The 21,477-nt window shown below is 38.9% G+C and overlaps 2 protein-coding genes across 3 annotated transcripts; one reads left to right on the forward strand and one right to left on the reverse strand.

Moving 5' to 3' along the window:
* Positions 1-729: 729 nt before the first annotated feature.
* Positions 730-12,095, reverse strand: tspan36 (tetraspanin 36). Of its 2 annotated transcripts, XM_079552987.1 has the most exons (7): positions 11,802-12,095; positions 7,192-7,383; positions 6,543-6,617; positions 5,901-5,996; positions 4,853-4,999; positions 3,005-3,088; positions 730-1,027 (listed from the first exon to the last, which is right to left on the reverse strand). In XM_079552987.1, the coding sequence occupies exons 1-7, from the start codon at positions 11,859-11,861 to the stop codon at positions 950-952; spliced, it is 732 nt and encodes a 243-aa protein (XP_079409113.1). In that variant the 5' UTR covers positions 11,862-12,095; the 3' UTR covers positions 730-949. The 2 variants fall into 2 exon arrangements, with proteins under 2 accessions (XP_079409113.1, XP_079409114.1); XM_079552988.1 differs by lacking the exons at positions 730-1,027; positions 3,005-3,088 and adding an exon at positions 4,732-4,749 and having other exon boundaries at positions 4,793-4,999.
* Positions 12,096-18,777: 6,682 nt separating this feature from the next.
* LOC306969388 (uncharacterized protein) lies at positions 18,778-19,566 on the forward strand. Its single transcript, XM_079565007.1, has one exon. It carries the CDS (start codon positions 18,821-18,823, stop codon positions 19,340-19,342), a length of 522 nt encoding a protein of 173 aa, XP_079421133.1. The 5' UTR covers positions 18,778-18,820; the 3' UTR covers positions 19,343-19,566.
* The last annotated feature ends 1,911 nt before the right edge of the window (positions 19,567-21,477 follow it).

Consider the following 21,477-nt stretch of genomic DNA (forward strand, 5'->3'; position numbering starts at 1 on the left):
GCATAATACCCCCCTTTAAATTTGGGGAAAAGCAAACAGGAGAAAATTTACTCGGTTCAGGTGGGGGTTAAGAGGTCAAAGCTTGAAGCGCTTCAAGTTGAGTTACAAAAAAAATCAAAATTAAAATTTAAGTATTCACTTTAATTGCCACAACCAAGCAAGTGGTAAAATTACCAAAAAAATGTTCTGATTCAAACCTTAAAAAAAAAAAATGTCTAAAATGTTAAAAGCAATGACAAGGAGTGACATGGACAAACAAAAACTAAAAATTGTGAAATTAACAACGCTATTTAATCAAAATACCACCGTATGGCGCTACTGATCTTCACATGTTTTGAGGAGGCCCCTTTTCTTATCAGCAGCTGCAGGAGGGAGAACGATAACAGGAAATGAATAATGCACCAGATCTGTTTTGATACACCATGAACTAATAGTGGAAAAAAATGCAGACACATATAGACACTTACATTTATTACAATAGCCCACTGCATAAGCAATTACTATTTTACATAGTTACAAATATTTAACCAGAAAAGGAACCAATAACTCTTGTGTATGCACTGAATAACAGACTGAAGAAATAAAGTACAGCAAATAAAGCTGAAAATATGGATAAACACATTGCAACAAAAACATCTGCTTCTGATGCTGTCACCCTAAAGCAGGATAATGACATTAAGTGCTTTTTTTCTCAAAATGTTCTTAACAATGTCTTAAATCAAGTTGAAAATGCCCCAAAAATGAAAATGAAAATATTTTGAAAAGGGGTGTGAGTTTATTTAAATTTTTGTTAAGGTACTAAAAGAACATACAGCAGAAGAGAATTATGTATAAAATAAAAAAGTCAGAGAATCTAAGTTTAAGTTAGGTAATGTGTAATAGTATCATTGTCAAATTCACATCTTATTTACATAAACGTTTTGGACGACAACACGAGGACGTGCGTTGCTTAGGCATAGAGAGCCTCGTAGCCGTTTCTCCGGCTGGATCTGCAGGTGATCACACACACGCTGAGCATCCCGAAGAACTGCAAAGAGACGTAAAAAGACACGCTTAATTGTATGAGGTCAGGACACACAAGCCCAAGTGATGCTGCTACAAACAATACACGTAAAAAATAGTACTGAGAAAAGATTTAAATGTATGCTTTGGAGAGAATAGATAGTGCCTATAAAAAACAAAGAGTCAAAGAGATGAGGTTGGACAAGGAAGTGCAACATTTTGTGGTTGTTTGAATAAGGAAATGAGAAAAAAATTGCAACATAGTAGTAAACGTGTAAAAGACTGCCCTCAGAGTAGTTTGTTAATATGTTTGAAAAGAGCTTTTTCAGTATTGTGACTCTTGGCGGGATAAGGGGCTGTATAAAATATAACTGAAATGTATTTTTTCAGGTTAAAGGTGATGGCCGGGCGAGTGAAGCCGACACTTTCATTGCTTTCCTTACAAAAGTCTTGTAAAAGAGTCAGAGCTTCAGAGCTGTTTCATTCTGTTTGAACCAGGGTTGGGCCAAAAAATCTAATTAATTTGATTAATGAAAACAGACGAAGTGAAAAATACCGACTTCTCGGTAGCAGAAATAATACCAGTGGAGAACTTTCTGACAATTACTGCTGCTTTACAAAACAGAGTTGTAGTGGAAGAAAACAGAGATCTTCTCCTCTTGAGTCTAAAAGAAGAATGCTTAACCCCGCCCCCTTTTCCATTTGTGAGTGTCTCGATGGAGACGGCTGTCAATCACAGCAGAGTTCGAGGCATAAGGAGGGTAAAAGTAACATGCTTTTGAAAACTCCATGGCTTATTATGAAGTTTTACTTTTAAAAGCAGACAAGGCATATTTAAAACAGAAATAACAATTTTAAATATTTGTGTAATGAATCTAAATGTAAATGGGCTGGACTATAAGCCCCTTTCAACTCTTCGTATTAAAGATCAGCAGAGTTTATTTCCAATAATCTATTAGGCCTAGTTTGAACACTGACCTCTTGTGGACAAACTCTATTATTGCAACCTCTCATAAACTTGATCAAATCGATGTGTGCAATAGAAGTTTCAACAAGTGTTTGGCATTTTATTTGCACAAACAATCTGCTGTAGATGTTTGAATAATCAGATCAATGATAGACTAATAAATATGAGCCATTTTTTTGTAATGTGGTTCTGTGCTCCAGTGGGCGGGGCCGAGTCAGTCACCTGCTACTCCGAGGCAGGACATCAAAGGTAAAATGGGAGAAATACAGCACATTTATTATCACTTAGGGTTTATATCGCCACAGCCAGAAAACATTTGCGGTTTAGCATCCCACTGCTCAAAGCTGTCAAACCAAGGCAACACTGAAACGCACTGAGCCAATGAGCCGCTTTGACACACTGGACCACGACTCGCGAGTGAAGCACTTTTTAAGACAGCGATACTTTGGTGACGTCACCGTTAGTGAAACAGGCGCAGTGCTTCGAAGCTCTCTGCTTCAGGAAGACGGATACAACTATTTTTAGCCTCTACAAGTCAAGTTTTGTACTAACCCAATTGAGCTCTACTGTCCCGCCCATCTCAAAAGCCACAATAATAAAATTCACATTCTTTTCAATGAGGAAACGAATGGAAAATGTACTTACATTTTTTTTTTTTAAGTTATAGAATACTTCCGTGTTTCTGCAGAGACCAGTTGTTCCTCTTTTTCTCTTTGTGTGGAAGTAAATCTTAAGTAAACATGAACATTTAGCCTGTAGGTTCAAGCCAATTATTGGGAGCTAGGTTACACATGGCTCCAAATAAAGTATTTTCATTCTTGTGTGTACGTAATGTCGACCAACCTCGAAGCTCAACACTATCCTTCCAGCTTTTAAAAAATGTGTTGACTATGAATTGTTAATTTTCTGCAATCTCCTTAGACACTTTCTCTGCTTATACTTTGACCCTTCTCACACAAACGAACCCCTTTTCCTTTAGTGTTTAAACATAGTTGGATAAGACATGAAGCTGCTCGTTGCATCAGTTGGTAGTACCTTGATGATGGCGAATCCCAGGACGACCAGCATGGCATAGCTCAAAGAGTCGTTGATTAATTTCACAAGCTTCTCCTCACAGGACTGAAAGCACAAGTGGAAATATCTGTGTTACTTTTTGTGTGTGGCATGTAAGTGTACATGGTATTAAACATATTTATTTGCAGAGTGCAGTCCAATATTGGGTCATTGGCTTAAAGGTCATGTGATGACGGCCTCGGATTGTGTTGGAATGTCCGCGGTCGCCGGTCAGGTTTTGTTTTTTTTGTACCTGCCCTGGCTTAACTGCCTTTTCAGGAGGACAATGAAGGCTAATCTCATAATAAACACCGCTCTCAGGTATTTCTAACACAGCTAGGTAAAAAAAAACAAAGCAATAATACAGATTTTGTATGTATAAGTGAAAAAATCTGTAAACATTTAAATTTCGCCTTCTTTTTTTGCGGTTCAAAGCTCATTCAATCAGCCAAGGAATTAGATATAAAAAATCCCTCTGAAAATATTGTCAAGTACAAGCCTTGAAAGCTTGGAGAGCTAACTAAAGGGGAGATGTGGTTGCCAGAGTGTAAAGAAAACTTCATCTTGAAAAAGCGGACCCTAAAGGTGTGTAATGTCTGAGCATACACATGTATATGCCTCCCGTCTTTAGTCACTACCGTCTCCCAGAGAGGAAACGACCATATTTGGATAACAGCCTGGTATTTATTTATTTATTTATTACGGGAGTTTATTTAACAGGGACAATACACATTGACGAACATTTCTGTAAATGTGTCAGTATTAGCTGCAGCACAAGTTTTCAACTGTTGTCCCAGGGTAAAGGGTGTCACGCCAATCTTATAATTATAAAACATAGAGAAAAGTTTCAAATCTTAGCCCCTGTCGTGCTACACACAGAAACATGTCAATAGTTGAATATATGTAAAGGGACTAGATGCAAGTTGGTCATTTTATACTCACTACTGCCACCTCAGGTCATACGTGTAACTGCAGCTTCTATATCAAGCTCATGCATGACAGCACTTCGGACCCGAATTAACACCTTTTTGAGTGACAGTGCAGGATTTTAGAGGCAGGAGTGGTGAACAGGTCTGGGCTCATTCTACACATTAGGACATGGCTGGAACATGTAGGGGGAGGAAAATACTTAGTTTTAACATTTTTAAACTCCGCATAGTCCCTCTAAGCTAGTTAAACAATAATAAGAATACATCAAACTCATATAGCACTTTTTGGACACTCAAAGACACTTTACGTCGGAGTAAAACAACAAAAATGTTGTTATTTTATGGAAATGTATGGCTCGACATAAATTATGCATTGCAAAGGGTGAGTTTTACCTTATTTTAGATTAAAACTAAAATGTTATGGGAGAAAACTAGCTCAATATTGCCTATTTGTAATATGAGGTAAATACATTCAAGTCAAACAGGCCCATTGATTTGACTGATAACAGGATTAAAACACATTTTATATCACGTCAAAGTTGTTTGTGTTTACTCTTTTGTGTGTTTTAGTTGATAAACCCGCACCCGCCAATTGTCCCATCCGAAAGCCCCACAATCAGACTGCCCTAAACTTTGGGTTGACAGATCCTGTAATGATACTATGACCTTTTTTGTGGTACCATTTATGAAACAGTAAGTGCACATGCTACATACACTACTGTTAAAACTAAAACATATCTCAGTGACGTGTTTGGCTGCACCTGCATTTAGCAGTAATTCATGTCTATTACATTATAGCTGTATATACGTTATGATATCCTTAATTTCCTTTTTGTCTGACCACAAAGTCAGCTGTTTCAAAACTTCTCGCTGTAAGAAGAGGACATCCAAAGCTGCGTACCTCAGTGTTCAGCAGGTTTGGCTGGTCTAGTCTCCCGGTGCATGCGGTGACGTTTTGTTTACAGCAGGACAGAGGCACCGTGTTGTTCTTTGCAAACCAAGTGGTGTTAGTCCAGCTGGTGTAGTTCTTCACTCCGCAGCACTGCAACTGTACAACAGAGAGGGTAAAGGGATGGGAAATGGATTAATATGATTACTGAGAGGAAAAGACAGAAGCATTCAGTGGTAATGTGAGAGTTCATGATTCACTGTGACCGGTTTAATCAGAGCATGTTGAAACTGACCAATAGAAGAGAGAGAGAGGGAAAAGCTGGTATTACATAAAATGTCAAATTTAAAAATGAAATGTTAAGTGAAAGAAAACGTTTTTATTGTATTTATGAATATGTGATGTATCTAAATGTATTTATTTCATTTTTTCTTTCCAATTCGCCTGCAGCATCTCACCTTAAACAGAAAAATCACAGGATATGCTCTCTTTTCATGGTTTAGCACCGAAGCACATCTCTGACATGTTACAGCATATGAACCATCTCGGGCCCTGAGAACTTCAGGGAGGGGCCTCCTGGTGGTTCCCAGAGTCAATAATAAACACAGTGAGGCTGCGTTTCAGTTTCATGCAGCTAAAATCTGGAACAGTCGTCATGAGGATGTGAGACAGGCCTCAACACTGACAATGTTCAAATCCAGGCTGAAAACAGTTCTTTTTACCCGTGCATGAAAACTGAACGTGTTTTATCTGCACTCTTGCCTTTTACTGTAATTTTAATTTAAAAAAGTTAATTTTATGTTGATGTTCTATTGATTTGATCTGTTTTCTTGTAATTTTCTGCAACTGTGAAGCACTTTGAATTGCCTTGTGTATGGATTGAGCTCTACAAATAAACTTGCCTTGCTCAAACAGTCACATGTCAAGAGGGTCTTTCTTGCAACAATGACTCAAAGCAGAAAATGTTCATCTGCTTCAAAGAATGCAGGGGAATTACAGCAGAGGAAGTGTGCTGAGAAGCAGTGACCACAAAGCGTAAAGTACTCGCACTAAAACCAACCTGTGACTGAAGGTAGTCTACTGCTTTGGAGTCAGTGTCCTGCCCATCGTACTTTGCAAAAACAACACTCATGGAACGGTCCAGGTCCTGGTTTATCTATTGTGAGAAACATAGGGAAAATGTCATTGAGATCCTAGGAGGAATATAACATTGGAAAGGGGAATCAAAACACATCTAATTTGTTTCTATCATCTTTAAAGAAGCTAACGGATGTGAAATAGTACTTCACTTGTCTGCCCAAGGCTATTGTTTTATTTTTATGCAATTGTTGAGATTTCAGAATCTGATTTTCAGTTTAATAATTTTTATTGTTTGTCGATTTCTATTTATTGGATTGAAAAACCATGTGACATCACCATTTACAGTTGGCGTCAGGGCCACTACTCAGAACTGTCCCATTTACTGTCAAGAATGATGCATCAACCAATGAGCTACTAACAGTTAGAAGAAGTTGTTGCGCAAACACTCATGTCCAGTGATCTAAACCTACTAATCGCTCCTTATTTGGTAAAAAAGGCTCTCCCAAGTCATCACATAAATCACTACAGTCACGGCAGATCACATGTTTCTGTTCTATTACAAAACTTTTCGAGTGTTGTTTCCCAAAACTGGACAAGCGACATGACGCCATTACACACTCACCCTGCCTCGGAATATAAAGGTGCACACCAACGCTGCAACTTCAGCCGCAAAGATGATCATGATGATAAAAAAGAACTGAAAGAAACACACAGGCATTGGTAAAGGGGAAGCAAAAAGAGCAGAGATCATCATGTTCGCACTAACAAGCTAACATTTTGAAGGAATAGGCCACCGTTTTTACATACTGAGATATGCTCTTACCTTAGCTTAGACGAGTAATATTAAATAGCACTGTACAGCGTGGACGTTGAAGTGCTCCTAAGGTATTATTACGCATTACAATATAGTACCCCTTTTTATCCACTTAGAAAATCGACATGTGTATTTTTGTGTAACTAGACTTGGACCGTGTAACTTTTCACGTAACTGTATTTAAATGGGGAAAACGTGGAACAGCTTGGTAGCTTCTATCTTCACCCCAGTTTGGAGCGATACTTATGCTGGGAGAGGCTAAACGCTAACAACATTTGCGTGACTGAGCTCACGCACAAAGACCAGACAGTTACGCAAGAACTCGTCTAAGCTAAGGTAAGAACATATCTCAGTATGTAAAAACGGTGGCCTGATTCCTTTCCTTTTACTGTATTTGTGTTTTTCATTCTTTTTTATTAGGCTGTTCTACCCACTCTCTGTCCTGAGAACTACTTACACAGCTCAGGCCAACTTTCGATTCCCGGAGGGTGGCGCAGCATCCCACAATGCCAAAGAAGAACATGATGATGCTGATGCCGATGATGATGACGGCGGGGATGAGGGTGTAGCGATCCTGGATGAAACTGTCAAAGTTGTCGTACGTTTTGATCACAAAGGATCCAACGTAGGCCATGAAGGCTCCGGCGGCCTGGAACACAACATCACATCATTAATATCAAAATGAAAACAAAATGCTCTTTACAGTATTTGGTTTCCCTAAACAATGTTTGCACTAATTAAAAGAACTTGGGAAACCTATTTTTATTGCAAGCTTTCAGTGGTCCAGGAGTTTTCAAGGTTTTCAAAGCTCTGCATGCGTGAGGTTGACTTACAAAATGATTCTAACTTCCAAAGGTAGCAACAGTTTCTTATCCGACATTAAAACTTACACTTACAACTTGTTCAAAACCTTTCTCAGGATGTTAAAACGGCTGTAATTATTACTGTAGCTGTTTTTGAATTGCAGCTAAAGGCTAACTTTAATTGGAAGTTAACAAATGTTATAATAGTGCCACCATCTGAACATATTTTTATGAAACACACACGCCCTGTCATTTATTCCCTTATACACCTCATTCTGCCCCGCCCACTTTTGGCTCTTTTTGCCTTGTCTCAGCACTTCCGTTGTATTGACACTTCCAGTCGAGCGCGAAGCCCATTCATTTAAACGGAGAACGAGGGAAAATGTCTGCCGCTCAAATCTGATGTTTAGTCGATTGATTTGTGTAAAATGTCTAATGTTCATTTGCATGAACAGGTCAACACTGCACCGTTTCTCTGCGCGGCCTGAAAACGGCTTTGTTTTCGTGTAGTAACTGATTTTATCTGGACTTCTCCAGTCCCATGTTAACTGATTGTTAGGGGATAACATTAAATCGCTATTTATCATACTGGGTCAAGCTGTACAGTCGTACTATCTCTGTCATAGCCTTGACTGTGGTGCTCAGACTCTTGCGTATCAGTTTGACGCTCTGAGAGGGGATTTATCCCTTTTCTGTGTAAGCATAGACAGACTTGAATGGTAGGACAAGCGCAATGTCTCGAGTTCATGTCTCCGGGTCCCGCACCGATGGTAAATAAACTTCTCCTGTATAAGACATCCATGTTTTTCATCTATCCTCTCGAACACCATTGTTAATTCTCTAACACTGATAGGAGAAAAGGGGTGGGCACAATTCATGGCGGCGCCCACGGGAACTTCCGGAATAAGGTGAATATATTACTTTTAATTAAGTTAAGTTAAGTTAAAATGTAGACAGGAAGTGGTCTTTATTCTAGACTGGCCAACAGGAAGTTTGCTAAAAACATTTCGTGGGTGTTTCAGTTTAAGACATTCCACCATTTATTCAAAGTGTTACTTTAAAGCTCATTATCAAGAGGAGTCAAACAAGCCAGTCCAGTTGACAACTTTCAAAACCTTCACAACTTTGGAAAGAGATATTACTCTAATTCTAACCTTAGCAGACAGCCAGGGATTTAAATATTGGACCAGACTATGATTTGTATGTCTTTATCCCTCTATCTTCCACAATAGGTTACTCATGCTTTGTTGTACCAACATCAAAATGATTGTGAGGAACTTTCCACTGTATCACTGACAACAAAAAACAAACACGATACAGCCTGCTTAAAAAAGAGGAAAAGATGCATAGTTTCTTGGTGTCACTTCCTGCTTTAATGGTAAAAACACATTTGTTCATAGTTTTGAGTTGTAACTATCATCATGTATTAAAAACACTGTCTTGCACATAGCACAGAAGCCAAGCCCATATTGAGCCGACTCCCCGGCATCTCCCCTGGGTAATGATGAATTGATTGAGCACGCATTAGCAGAGTAAGCATTCTCTCTTTCAAGTCCATTTCCCCCACACAAGCTGCAGTCACATGCTCCGCTCCGCCTGTGCTTTGTTGTTGTGCTGTCATCGATGCACAGTGGCCCAACCAGTCGCTTTGTTGCATTGTGAACATGTTATACTTGTATGGAACGCAGTCGAGCTGGATTTTTAAATGTAAAAAACAAAAAAACACCTCGTCACTCACGGTACTTTTTTTGTTTTCCATAATGTCAAGAGGGAACTAGCAGGTGCAAGTTAATAGTGAAACAGTGGGTTCAGAAAGTCTCTTTAAATAATCTTAATTTGTAGCAGTCGTTCATTGATTCATACATTTTATTTATCTGTAATAATTCTGCACTAATTAGAAATGTAGAATATATTGAAATATATTAAGTAAGAAAAATAAACATTTTTGGTATCAGATTTCAATGTAAGAACTAAGAAATACATTGAGAGAGCCTGTATTTGACCTTACAAGTACTATCAGACCTAAATCAAGATAAAATCAGGACTAAAAAGTGTAAAATAGACCTAAATTAAAAGGAAAATGTAAGCCATGTCTAAACAAGACAAATACCTAAGTAAAATATATTACTCATATGACGTGGAGTACCAACCGAAGAAGCTTAAGGCTTAAGGCTTACTGTTACAAAAGTACACTGAGAAGTTTTGAAGGCACGAGATTTAGATACGTCATGGTTAAAGCTCTTGCCTCTTAACAATGTGAAACTTTTGACAAAAATTATTGCTATGTTATAAAGATGTCCAAAAGTCACCCTCTGGCAAATACCTTCTCACATTCTTCAGAAGTGGCACAGTGCCGTTCCTATCGGCCATGTAAAGGTTCTTTGTACCGTTTCTCAGGACTAAGATCAGACTTTGGAGAGAGATTACGGGGTGAGTGGTGGAAAAGGGGTGGAGATTTGACCTTAGAGGGATCTCGTGACTGGGGAATGATTAGGAGAGAAGTGAGTCATGTGAGTTGGGTAGGGAGAATGGATAGGGCACACTGCAAACAGGTGCCTTCGCCCGTATTAACAGGGTCAGATCTGTAGCAACTGAAAAGCGTCAAAACCACAAGTATTTTGGACACTTGGAAAGAGCTGTTCTGGGTAAACAGATTATAAGGTCACCTCGGGCCACGACGTTCCATGAAATCCTAATTATGTTCGTTTATTATGAAAATGTTCACTCTCTCAATCACTGTATTGTAAATTCTACTTACTCTGATTTGAGATGGTATTTTTTGTAGGATAGAAGTAGTTACATTTAAATCAATTACTTGCATGAGGTTGTTAATCTGTCATCTGTACTGAATTCTTTTAGGGTTAAGGATATTTCGGCTCTCACCTCAAGCAACTTCATCAACCAACTAACAATCTTTTAGCAGCAGGCTGATTATATACTGATGTATCAATGGAAGGATATTGAACAGCCCTACAAATAGACCACAAGATTACATTAGTTGCTGATGAAAGCTCTTAAGGTGAGACTGGAAACATCCTCAATCCAAAAACTACCCAGTACAGATGACAGATCAAGAACCTTTGTCTACAATGGGGAATCCAGTGCGACTGAGGGCCAACACAAACATATTACAGCAATGTCTATCACTTAATGTCTTCTCAACTAAATATGTATAGAAAATAAATTAGAAAGTTGCACTACACTAGCTACTACCGCAACACAACAAGCTAATTCTGTTAGCTTTGTCAAAATGTGTCGTAGTGGACCTTAGCCACTTTTAACACATCGTGTATTATCTTTTAATCCTAAGGCTTGGTTAAAGCAGTGTTGAAACTGTTTATTGCTTTGTGTTGCTGACTGACCCAACGCTCAAATTCAGGGGTAGCATAAAACACTATATATCAAAAGAGATAGGTTTAAAAGGAAGTATTCAAACATCGATAAGCCCTCCTCGTGTGTTTTCCCTTTCAAATGAGCACAGACAGGCCTGCCCACTTTCACCATCTAATACAATTACTCAGACAGCGGCTGGAGCCAGAGGAGACAGCTTACCGACATCAATTTCATCAAGTAAACAGAAACATCACTAAAGTAAACTGAGCCAATTTGAAAAATTGGTGAATTGCCCCATGTCCAAATTTTGATCAAATGCCAAGGTCCCCCTCTCTGCACAAATATCCGCAGAGTGAATCAGAGGGAGTTATGCTAAATCTGATTCAGTGAGTCAGCATTCCTGATCCTTACATTGGGCTTACTGGAAGTGTTTATGAAATAGGGAAGCTTTTTTCTTGCATTTGTAGGGTAGTTAAGCAAAGTAGGGCAATGGATTGTAAAGGATACTGTGTCAATAATGATTTTATGACTCATGCGCCCTTCAATCTGTCCATAAGGCATGATCTACCTTTTAATAAGTAACCTATTCCCAGCAGTCTGGTCAGTGTAACCAAACTTGGGGAAACAGCAATAGCAATGGCTTTTGGTTATGGAACACTGCAATCTATCCAAGTATTTACTCAACAGAAATGATGAAATATCTATCATATCTAGCCTACTTTTATTTACTTACTGGCTGATACGTTTTTGCTGAACTAAATAACTGTATTAATGTTTCGTATTTGCAATTTAATATGACAATTTGAACAATCAAATTCTCAGCAGTAAAAATGTACAGGAGTGGCTCTTATGAGAAACTTAAACGCTAAATGCCTGGTGCATATTATTTAGCTAATCGCACTCACATTACGGAAAAGAAACAACCACTCACCCAAAATATCAGGCTGAGGAAGAGGAGCACGGTTTTCGACGTGATAATGCCGCAGTCCATCTTGTCGGTTCGAGCAGTGGAGATGGAGGAGAGAATGTTCAGTGGCGATGGATGGATGGATCACTTTATACGTCTTTACGCGCCTGGATGCGTCGTCCGCCTGTGCCGCTGTGCGCGCGTGTGTGTGTGTGTGCTGCTGGTCACAAGTTCCCCCCCGTCCGTCGCTCTGACTGCGGTGATCACACAGTCACATGCTTCGTTGAAGGAGGAGAAACAAGCATGCGATGAGAACAGGTCCTGGCAGCCTGTAGCAACAGCCCCTCCTCCGGCGAAGCGCATGAACGCGATAAGCACTCTTTGTGATGACCTTTAGCACGTTTTTTGCGTCAAGCGTCATGTGTAATGTTTGGGGAAACACACGTTGGGGGTGATATATAAGCAACCAAGAAGACAAAGTTGTTACCGCCTACAGAAAATCGCAACCAGAGTAGTTTATTTGGCTATGGGTAATTTATGTAACAACATGTGTCGATTGGGAAGCAATTTTGGTGGTGCGTACCTATGTTCCCCGGGTGCGATTTTTTTTTTTTTTTCGTGGTGAGCTGGTACATCAACAAGTCATGAGAGTGAAACGTCATACAGATATCAATCAGCTTAACCCTCACCTAGCCACTAACCTTAAAGTGATAGTCTGTAAGTTTGCAAAGTGAAGAGAGATAGAGTGAAATTTCCTCCCCTCTTTAAAGGAATAGGCCACCGATACTGAGATATGTTCTTACCTTAGCTTTGACAAGTTCTTTAGGACCTGTCTGGTCTTCCCCCGTGCCTTCAATCACGTAAACACAGCGCAGACGGCGTTAGCATTAACCATGGCATTAGCCTCTCCCCCTCTCCTCTATAGCTCCAAAACAGGTCAAGATAGAAGCTACCAAGCTCTTCCACGTTTTCCCTATTTAAATATGGTTACGTGAAGTGTTACACTACAAAGTATAATTACACAAAATTAAACAATGTGGATTTTCTAAGCGGATAAAAGGGGGAACTACACTGCTCACAAAAACTTAGGGCACACTCAAAAAACACATCCTAGATGTCAATCAATTAGATTTTTCGGATGAAAATCTTTATTCATAGTGTAGGGCAATGTGTTGAGAACAAAATAACATAAGAATGATGAATGGAAATCAAATTCTCAGAGGTCTGGATCCAAAATTATAGTCAAAATCAAAGTGACAAGTCAGGTCACTGGTTGATCCAAATTCTGTAGAAATTCCTCAAAACGAGTCTGTATCATCCTCAGTCGTGTGTGTGGCCTCCACGTGCCTGAATGCACTCCCTACAACGCCTGGGCATGCTCCTGATGAGACCACGGATGTCCTCCTGAGGGACCTCCTCCCAGACCTGGATTAGAGCATCAGTCAGCTCCTGGACAGTCTGTGGTGCGACGTGGCGTTGATGGATGGAGACATGATGTCCCAGATGTGCTCTATTGGATTTAAGTCTGGGGAACGAGCAGGCCAGTCCATAACATCAATACCTTCATCATGCAGGAACTGCTGACACACTCTTGCCACATGTGGCCTGGCATTATCAGGCATCAGAAGGAACCCAGGGCCCACAGCACCAGCATATGGTCTTACAATAGGTCTGAGGATCTCATCCCGGTCCCCAATGCCAGTCAGGGAACCTCTGGCTCGCACATGGAGGGCTGTGCGGCCCTCCAATGAAATGCCTCCCCAGACCATCACTGACCCACCACCAAACCGGTCATGCTGGATGATGTTGCAGCAGCAGAACGTTCTCCAGGGCGTCTCCAGACTCTTTCACGTCTGTCACATGTGCTCAGGGTGAACCTGCTCTCATCCGTGAAGAGCACAGGGCACCATTGGCCAATCTGCCAATCGCTGTGTTCTCGGGCAAATGCCAATCGGGCTGCACGGTTTTGGGCAGTAAGCACCGGCCCAACTTGTGGACGTCGGGCCCTCACACCACCCTCATGGAGTCGGTTTCTGACCGTTTGAGTATCAACATGCACATTTGTGGCCCTCTGAAGGTCATTTTGTAGGGCTCGGGCAGTGCTTCTCCTGTTTCTCAGTGCACAAATGAGCAGATAGCGGTCCTGCTGCTGGGTTGTTGACCTCGGTGCCCCCCCCCCAGGTCTCCTGGTGTACTGGCCTGTCTCCTGGTATCTCCTCCATGCACTGGACGTTGCGCTGGGAGACACAGCAAACCTTCTTGCCACAGCACGAATGGACGTGCCATTTTGGATGAGCATCACTCCCTGAGCAACTTCTGTGGGTTGTAGATGCCTCCTCATGATACCTCTAGTGGTGAGAACACTGGACAAATGCAAAAGTGTTCCAAAAATACGGTCCAAAGGATGAAGACAGGGAAATGGTCTGTGGTCACCACCTGCAAAACCATTCCTCTTTTGGAGTGATCTTGCTAATTTCCTCTCATTTCCACCTGTTGTCTGTTTAATTTCCACAACACCAAGTGAAATTGATTCACAATAAGCGTGGCTTCCTAACTGGACAGTCTGATATCCCAGAAATTTGACTGACTTGGAGTTACATTGTGTTTTTTGGGTGTGCCCTAAGTTTTTGTGAGCAGTGTATATTGTAAGACGTAATAATACCAGGAGTAGTTCGAAATCCGCACAGTAATCTTCACTTTACTGCGCAGTAATCTTAAGATTAAGATTAAGTGAATTCACTTTACTGTGTGGATGCCAAACTACTCCTGGTATTATTACGACATACAATTTTACAACTCATATAATCAAAGTCCCTCCGACTATGTCGACTTAACATTTCCTTCCTAACAATGATTGTTTGAAATAATTTACTGTTAGGTTCATACTTTCATTAAAATGGACTGAAATTATACTTGTCTCAGAGATGTTATGAGACAGATATTTTTGTTGCCTTATCGCCCAACTCAATAGCACACATTAGTTGGAAAATTCCCAAGAATTGCCCAATCTTTCGTGCACATATTGCAGCCAGTAGTGTGTTATCTCCTGAAAACATATGTGCTTGTCATAATAATTTGACAGTAGAACATGTTGCTATCATAGAATATTGTAGAAACTTTACTTGTGCAAAAGCTGCTGATTGTCTTTTTTGTTGATTTATTTTTGTATGATACAGTGTAGTGGTTTTATTTCATTTTTTGATTAGTTGAAATCCAAAGTTTATAAGCAGGATTCACAACTTTCAGGGAGAAATCCTTTCACGGTAATGTAAACCAGTGTTTTTCAACCTGAAAAAATTACGAGGCACACCACCAGCAGAAAATATTTAAAAATGTAACCCTGTAGCCTATATTCAGTCAAAGTGTCTTGAATAGGAACACCGTATAGTCTCACTACCCACAATGCCACAGTCACCGCCACCTGCCACATCCATGCATCACTAATTCTCTTGTTTCAAAGAAATTAGCGACCTAATATGGAGCATTTATTGCATGGTTACTCTACTCTAGACAGCACAGACACTCGAAAACGGCACAATATTTGTGGATAATAATGAATTTGTTTTAAAAAAAAACAACTAGGTGAAATTGGATAATTTTCCAAGGCACACCAGACAATATCTCACGGCACATTAGTGTGCCACGGCACAGTGGTTGAAAAACACTGATGTAAACAACCAATTAACCATTTAAGTTCACGATCAATAAAAAAGGTTTTATAATTAGATGCACAAAGGACTTTATTCACAAATGTCCACAACAATATAATGAAAGACAGCACACATTTCATTCCAAGTCCAGAAAAAACTCAGGCAAAGGGCCTTATGAAGTCAGGATTGTATAGAACAGTAAGTAAGTCAGTAACATAACAGTAAAATAACTCGTATTTAAAGGTATTGAAAGCATCGCTTTTGTCGATAGAGCAGCTGAAATTGTGTCACAGCTACAAAAAACATGTAGTTGAATATGATTTATGTAAAGTGATTTTCGTTCAAAGGAAGAAGCAACATCCCACGACATTGAAGTTTTAAAATGACTTTGCCGATGGAAGAAAGTGCAACCTCTGACTGTGAGGGAATGGCTTGTCTCCTATAGAGATATAATTCAGTTGGAGCTTTCTGCCGCTCGAATTCACGCAGCAAAAACTGAATATATTACTATATACTATATATTAATATATTAAAAAGAAACCAAAAAAGTTTAAGTGAATATATTACTTGTTGGTCCAATCTACTGTCTCCATTGGTTGTGGATTAGATATTGCATTTGTTTTTTTTGTTTTCTTTTTTCTGCCTGTATACTATTGTACATTGCACATAATTGTATGCATTCTGTTGTGAATAGTTTCTGCATATTGTACATATTCTTTATGTATATTTTGCTATTTCCGCAGATATCTTTTGACGGAGGAAATTAGCAATTTGTATTTCAAATAATATATCAATGCACTTGTGGTTGTATATCCTGGACAGGGTCATTTTTTATTTTATTTTATTTTATTTTATTATTTTATTTTTATTTGTCCTTTTTTTACTTATCTTCTTTTTTTTCTTTTTTTCTCTCTTGTTCTCATTTCTCTTTGTTCTGTTTTGATCTTTCCTTAAGGAATTGCCTTCAGTGTTTTTGGGTGTCATTTGATGATTCAACGGATATGATGCCCATCTCAAGGGGGATTGGGGAAAAGAAATATATATGTCTGTATACTGATAAAATTGTAAATGCAATAATGGCATCGCACCAATAAAAAGTTGATAAAAAAAAAAAAGTTTTAAACTGACTTGTCTGTATATGAGATGACAGGGTGCCCTCTGAAGGACTTTAGGTGTAACTACACAGCAGTTGAAGTTTGATGTTGATTTTGTATAGGGTGTGTGTGACAAATCGGAGAAGGGAGCTATTGATGAACATTGTTTTCTATTGCCGGGTGCATATGGTTAATCCTTCCTGTTTTTATCGGTTGAGCACAAGTTTCTCTTCCTCTTCTAAATGTCATGTGAATCACACTTCTGTTTTGTCTATAAGTTTACAATGTACCATTTCCATTTTTAATTTATGATAACATTTAACTTAATAGTTCACTTGTTTCATAATTATGTGATTACAATTACGTTTGTGAGAGTATAGAGTTTAGTATGCAGTCAGTTGATGGATCACAGCAAGTTGTTTCTGATGCTGTATGATGTAGTAGTGGGTTAAAGGTCGCTGTTGGTTAGAAAGTGCCTTCCTATGCAGCTTCAGATGGTCGGGGTTGGGGCCCTAACCTAAAAAAAAAAAAAAAAGAAAAAAAAAAAACTTTTGAGAGGTGAGAAAGGGATTACAATTCATTCCAAGTTTGGTTTAATTATCAATAAATGTTTATATTGGGCAGCACTTTTCATTTAAAAAGAATTGGTAAGGATTCTGGGTTTTATGTTTTTGTTAACTTAACGTAAAGGCTGCAGGGTTCTGGAAAATTATCTAGTTGTGATTGTCCTGAAAACCACTGTAATTGCGATTAAACTTTCCATTTATGCATTTTAAACACTTGCAGCTGCCTTACATTGGAGAAAAAACTAAAAAGATTGATGAAAAATTAAAGATTAAGTAGATGTTTCAAAATTCCGTGCATTTCTCAACTTTTCGGACGTTTTTATATACCTAAGGATTATTTTGTTGTTTTCAAAGGATAATACATTGCCTAAATACTGCAGCATTCGTAGCCATAATTAAGTATTTTCATGTTCCAAATACATAATTTTAAGGGAATTGTGGGTTTTGAGGCATTAGTTTCCCAGCCATACGTCAAAGAAATGCTGGTCTAGTGAGATAGTAAATTCATGCCTTGGCTTTGAGGCGGAAATCCAGAACTCCTGCGTCAGAGGCTACAACTTGACTATTAGGATTTGCATGTATTGTGTGATTCATGAATAAATCCACAGAGAGTTTATTAGTTGTCTTCAGATTCACAATCTCAGTTAGTTAGCATAGTATTCCCGCTAGTATTCACGTTTCAATTATGGGGTAAGTTTCAAAATTTAATCTGAACCGGATGAATTGCAAAGGAAAAGTACAGTATGTTCACATTAATTATAAATGCGCACCACAAAGTTTGCATAACAATTATCCTATAATAATGAAATCTGTAATACTGCAAAACCGTAGAATTGAACATTTATAAAACCATCTAAAACACTAACCTAAAGGGAGAAGTCATTGACTGGATGAGTGACTTGAAACATTAAGATTCGCAATAGGATTTTGCACTTAATTGTGTTAGGTTTAAAAGGTGAACGTCGATGAGGTCCAGCCAGACAGACGTTATCTCGTCTTCACACACGCTTCTGTCTGCTGATAAAACATTTGTCCGGCCACAGACCGTCCCCACAGACAAGTACAACTGTAGTCTCCATTCCTTACGTCTATTATCAAATGAATACCGACTAAAAACTGAAATTTACACCTCAAAACACATGCATCTTATCATTAAGCAGTTAGATATGCGTACTATTTATATTTGTCATTAAATAATCTTTCAGCACTGCTTTGGGGTTGGATCTGAACAACTGTGTTTCTTTGACCAACTTCAAACCAAACTTTTTAGTAAAAAAGACTATAATAAAACAACATTTTCAGCTCAGACCAACAGTCCTAACATAGGTTAGTAGTAATCTCAAATTAAAATGTGTATTTACTGAAGCATATTGAAAAAAACATTACATAATGTTCAAGAGACAAGTTACACAGAGGCCATGACAGCACATGAATCTAACACAAATATACATAAATAGGGTCAGACCTCTCACCAAATCGAACAATATGCACTTTTCAATCTTGTCTTTCCACTGATGTACTTAGTAGTTATTATTTCCTTTTCTCACTTGGGATTTTTACAGAATAATGCAGGTGGAGAAAACACAAAGTGCCTAAGTTTTTGGGCGCCACATGAGCAAGTGCATGAGAGGCGGGGTTGACTCTTCACGGTTCTCATGCCGGCTTGATAAACCCGGGGGCCTTGTCACTAAAGTAAGACATTACTTTGAGTGTCCTTTACTTCGACAAGCACCATGTCGGCTCCTGCTGCACCTCCTGCACCTCCTGCTCCGGCCCCCAAGAAGAAGAGGGGTCCCACCGTTACTGCCCTGGTCCTGAAGGCTGTGGCTGGGGCCGATTCCACCGGCGGCCTCTCTCTGACCGCAACCAAGAAGGTCCTGAAGGATGGAGGCTACGATGTCAAGAAGAACAATACCAGGATTCTTCTGGCAGTCAAACGCTTACTGGCTAAGAAGAAGCTGGCCAAAGTCAAAGGGTCCTTGAAGATTGCTCCCAAGCCAAAGAAAGCACCAAAAAAGAAGCCAGCAGCCAAGAAGGCCAAGAAACCAGCGGCTAAGAAGTCTCCCAAGAAGAAGGCTAAGAGTCCGAAAAAAGCCAAGAAGCCAAAGAAGGCCAAGAGTCCAAAGAAGCCAAAGAAACCAAAGGCACCCAAGAAACCTAAGGCACCCACGAAGCCCAAGGCACCCAAGAAGCCCAAGGCACCAAAGCCAAAGAAGCCCACAGCACCAAAGAAGCCCACAGTGCCTAAACCCTAAGTAAAAGCAACCCCAAGGAACGAACAGCTGCTGAAGAGCTTTTTGGATGGAAGCTACCAAAGACTGTGTGTACACTTAAGACTGCATTCCTTCAACTTCAACTGCTTTTGTGCTTTACTAATTTTCAGTCTGTTATTGTCATTCAAAATCCGATGATGTGGTCTAAACTGCTGTCTTGATCTAATTTCCCACGTTTGCACTTGCACTGATGAAAAAAAACGTAATAAATATATTTTTATCCATAAGCCCGGTTTTGTATGCTTGATTTCAAATCCATGAGAAAAATAAAATGAATGAACGACAATTTTTTTATTTTAAATGTGAAATACTGAAGCAATAATACAGGGATACTGAAGTAGCAGATAACATGTTAGAACAGCTTAAGCACGTCACACTTCATGTGTTCATCATGAAGTGTCAGTATTACAATGGGACACTCACTTTTCACTGCCACGCACTAGTTTGCCGCGCTTGTTTAAGAGCTGATTAGATTTTTGTGACACATGTTGCGCTCTGGCGTGGCATGACACCAACAGATACCGCAGGAACTGAAAGTGACTAAAAATCGTTTCCATAATTTCCAAGGTAATTGCAAATGTCACAAAAAAAATGTACTTCGTTGCGATTCGCTTTATTTCTATAAAAGTATGGTATACATTGTGGTCCCTAAGTGAGGGCTTTTCTCTTTTGCACATACAGGCCTACTGTGGATAGAAAGATACAGGAAAAGTTAGGATTTTATATTTTTGTCAAAACATTATTGGTTAATTTCAAAATATAATGGGGGCCAAGACACAAAAAGACTGCAAGGTTCTGAAAAAATATCCAGGTGCGATTGTCCTGAAAAACATTAGATTTGCCATTCATGCCCACAAAAAAAAAAACCTAAAGAAACGTTATTGTGCAAGTTTTTAACAAATTGAGGTGCCTTACGTTTGAGAAAAAAACTAAAAAGATGAGAAAATGTTCCAAATTTCGTGCATTTCTGAACTTTTTGCCAGTTTAATAAATAACCAAGGATTAAAAACTGCAGCATTCGTAGCCATTGTTTAGTATTTTCATGTTCCAAATACAGTATTTAACCCGTTAACTCCCACCTGAACCGAGCACATTTTCTCCAGTTTGGCTTTACCCCAATCCAAAAGCTTGTGGAAAAAAGTTGTGAAAAAAGCAACAGAACTGAGACAAAAACAATGAAGATGTGACAAAAAAGTGAGAAAACTTTGACAAAAATGTGACGAAAAAATGACAAAAATGTGACAAAAAATGACAAAAAAAGACAAAAAATTGACTGAAAAATTAAATTACAAAAAATTACAAAAAAAATTACAAAAAAATTACAAAAAAAAATTACAAAAAATGTACAAAAAAATTTACAAAAAAATTACAAAAAAATGACAAAAATGTGACAAAAAATTACCCCAAAAAGTTACAAAAATGAGTTGAAAAAAATGTAATGATGTGAGGAAAAAGATTCATTTAGATGAGTTTTGTAGATCTTAACTTTCAAATGAGGTGTTACACTGGCCTACAGGATTTGGGTAAAGCTGAACTGGAGAAAATGCTCTCGGTTAAGGCGGGAGTTAAGAGGTTAAAAGGAATTGTGGGTTTTGAGGCATTAGTCTCCCAGCCATACGTATACAAAATGCTGGTCTAGTGAGATAATAAATTCATGCCTTGGCTTTGAGGCAGGAATCCAGAACTCTTGCATCAGAAGTTAAAACTTGACTATCAGGATTTGCAGGATTCTGGTTCATAAATAGATCTCTAGTGAGAAGTAGTTGTTTTCAGATCCACAATCACAGGGAGTTAGCAGGAGCTAGTATTCCTGTTTCAATTATTGGGTAAGTTACAATATAAAAATCAATTGCAAGGGAAAAGTACAGTATGTTTACAATATTTAGCTGCTACAGGAAAAGAAAGGAACTATAAAACTAAGAATTTATAGAAGATAGCAGTATCATAAGGCTCCAGTGACAAAGAAAGCATTTGTTTTCATGGAGTGAGAGTATTGCATAAGCCTGATGGGTTTCCTTTCTCACTCCAACTCTTAAGTGCTGTTATAACAATAATCGCTTGCACAACATTATGAACAAGCATCTAATGCAGCTGATATTATATCTACAGCTGCAGGA

This window comes from Gobius niger (assembly GCF_951799975.1).
Source record: "Gobius niger genome assembly, chromosome: 1".
Classification (NCBI taxonomy): Eukaryota; Metazoa; Chordata; class Actinopteri; order Gobiiformes; family Gobiidae; genus Gobius; species Gobius niger.

What these genes read in the sequence shown, in the direction of transcription:
- LOC306969388 (XM_079565007.1), top strand. Translation starts at nt 18,821, where the DNA reads ATGTCGGCTCCTGCTGCACCTCCTGCACCTCCTGCTCCGGCCCCCAAG.
- tspan36 (XM_079552987.1), bottom strand. Translation starts at nt 11,861, where the DNA reads ATGGACTGCGGCATTATCACGTCGAAAACCGTGCTCCTCTTCCTCAGC. An exon ending in TCCTCAGCCTGATATTTTGG is followed by an intron (nt 7,384 to 11,801) that starts GTGAGTGGTTGT and finishes GTTGTGTTCCAG; the next exon opens with GCCGCCGGAGCCTTCATGGC. An exon ending in TAGACTACCTTCAGTCACAG is followed by an intron (nt 5,000 to 5,900) that starts GTTGGTTTTAGT and finishes TCTGTTGTACAG; the next exon opens with TTGCAGTGCTGCGGAGTGAA.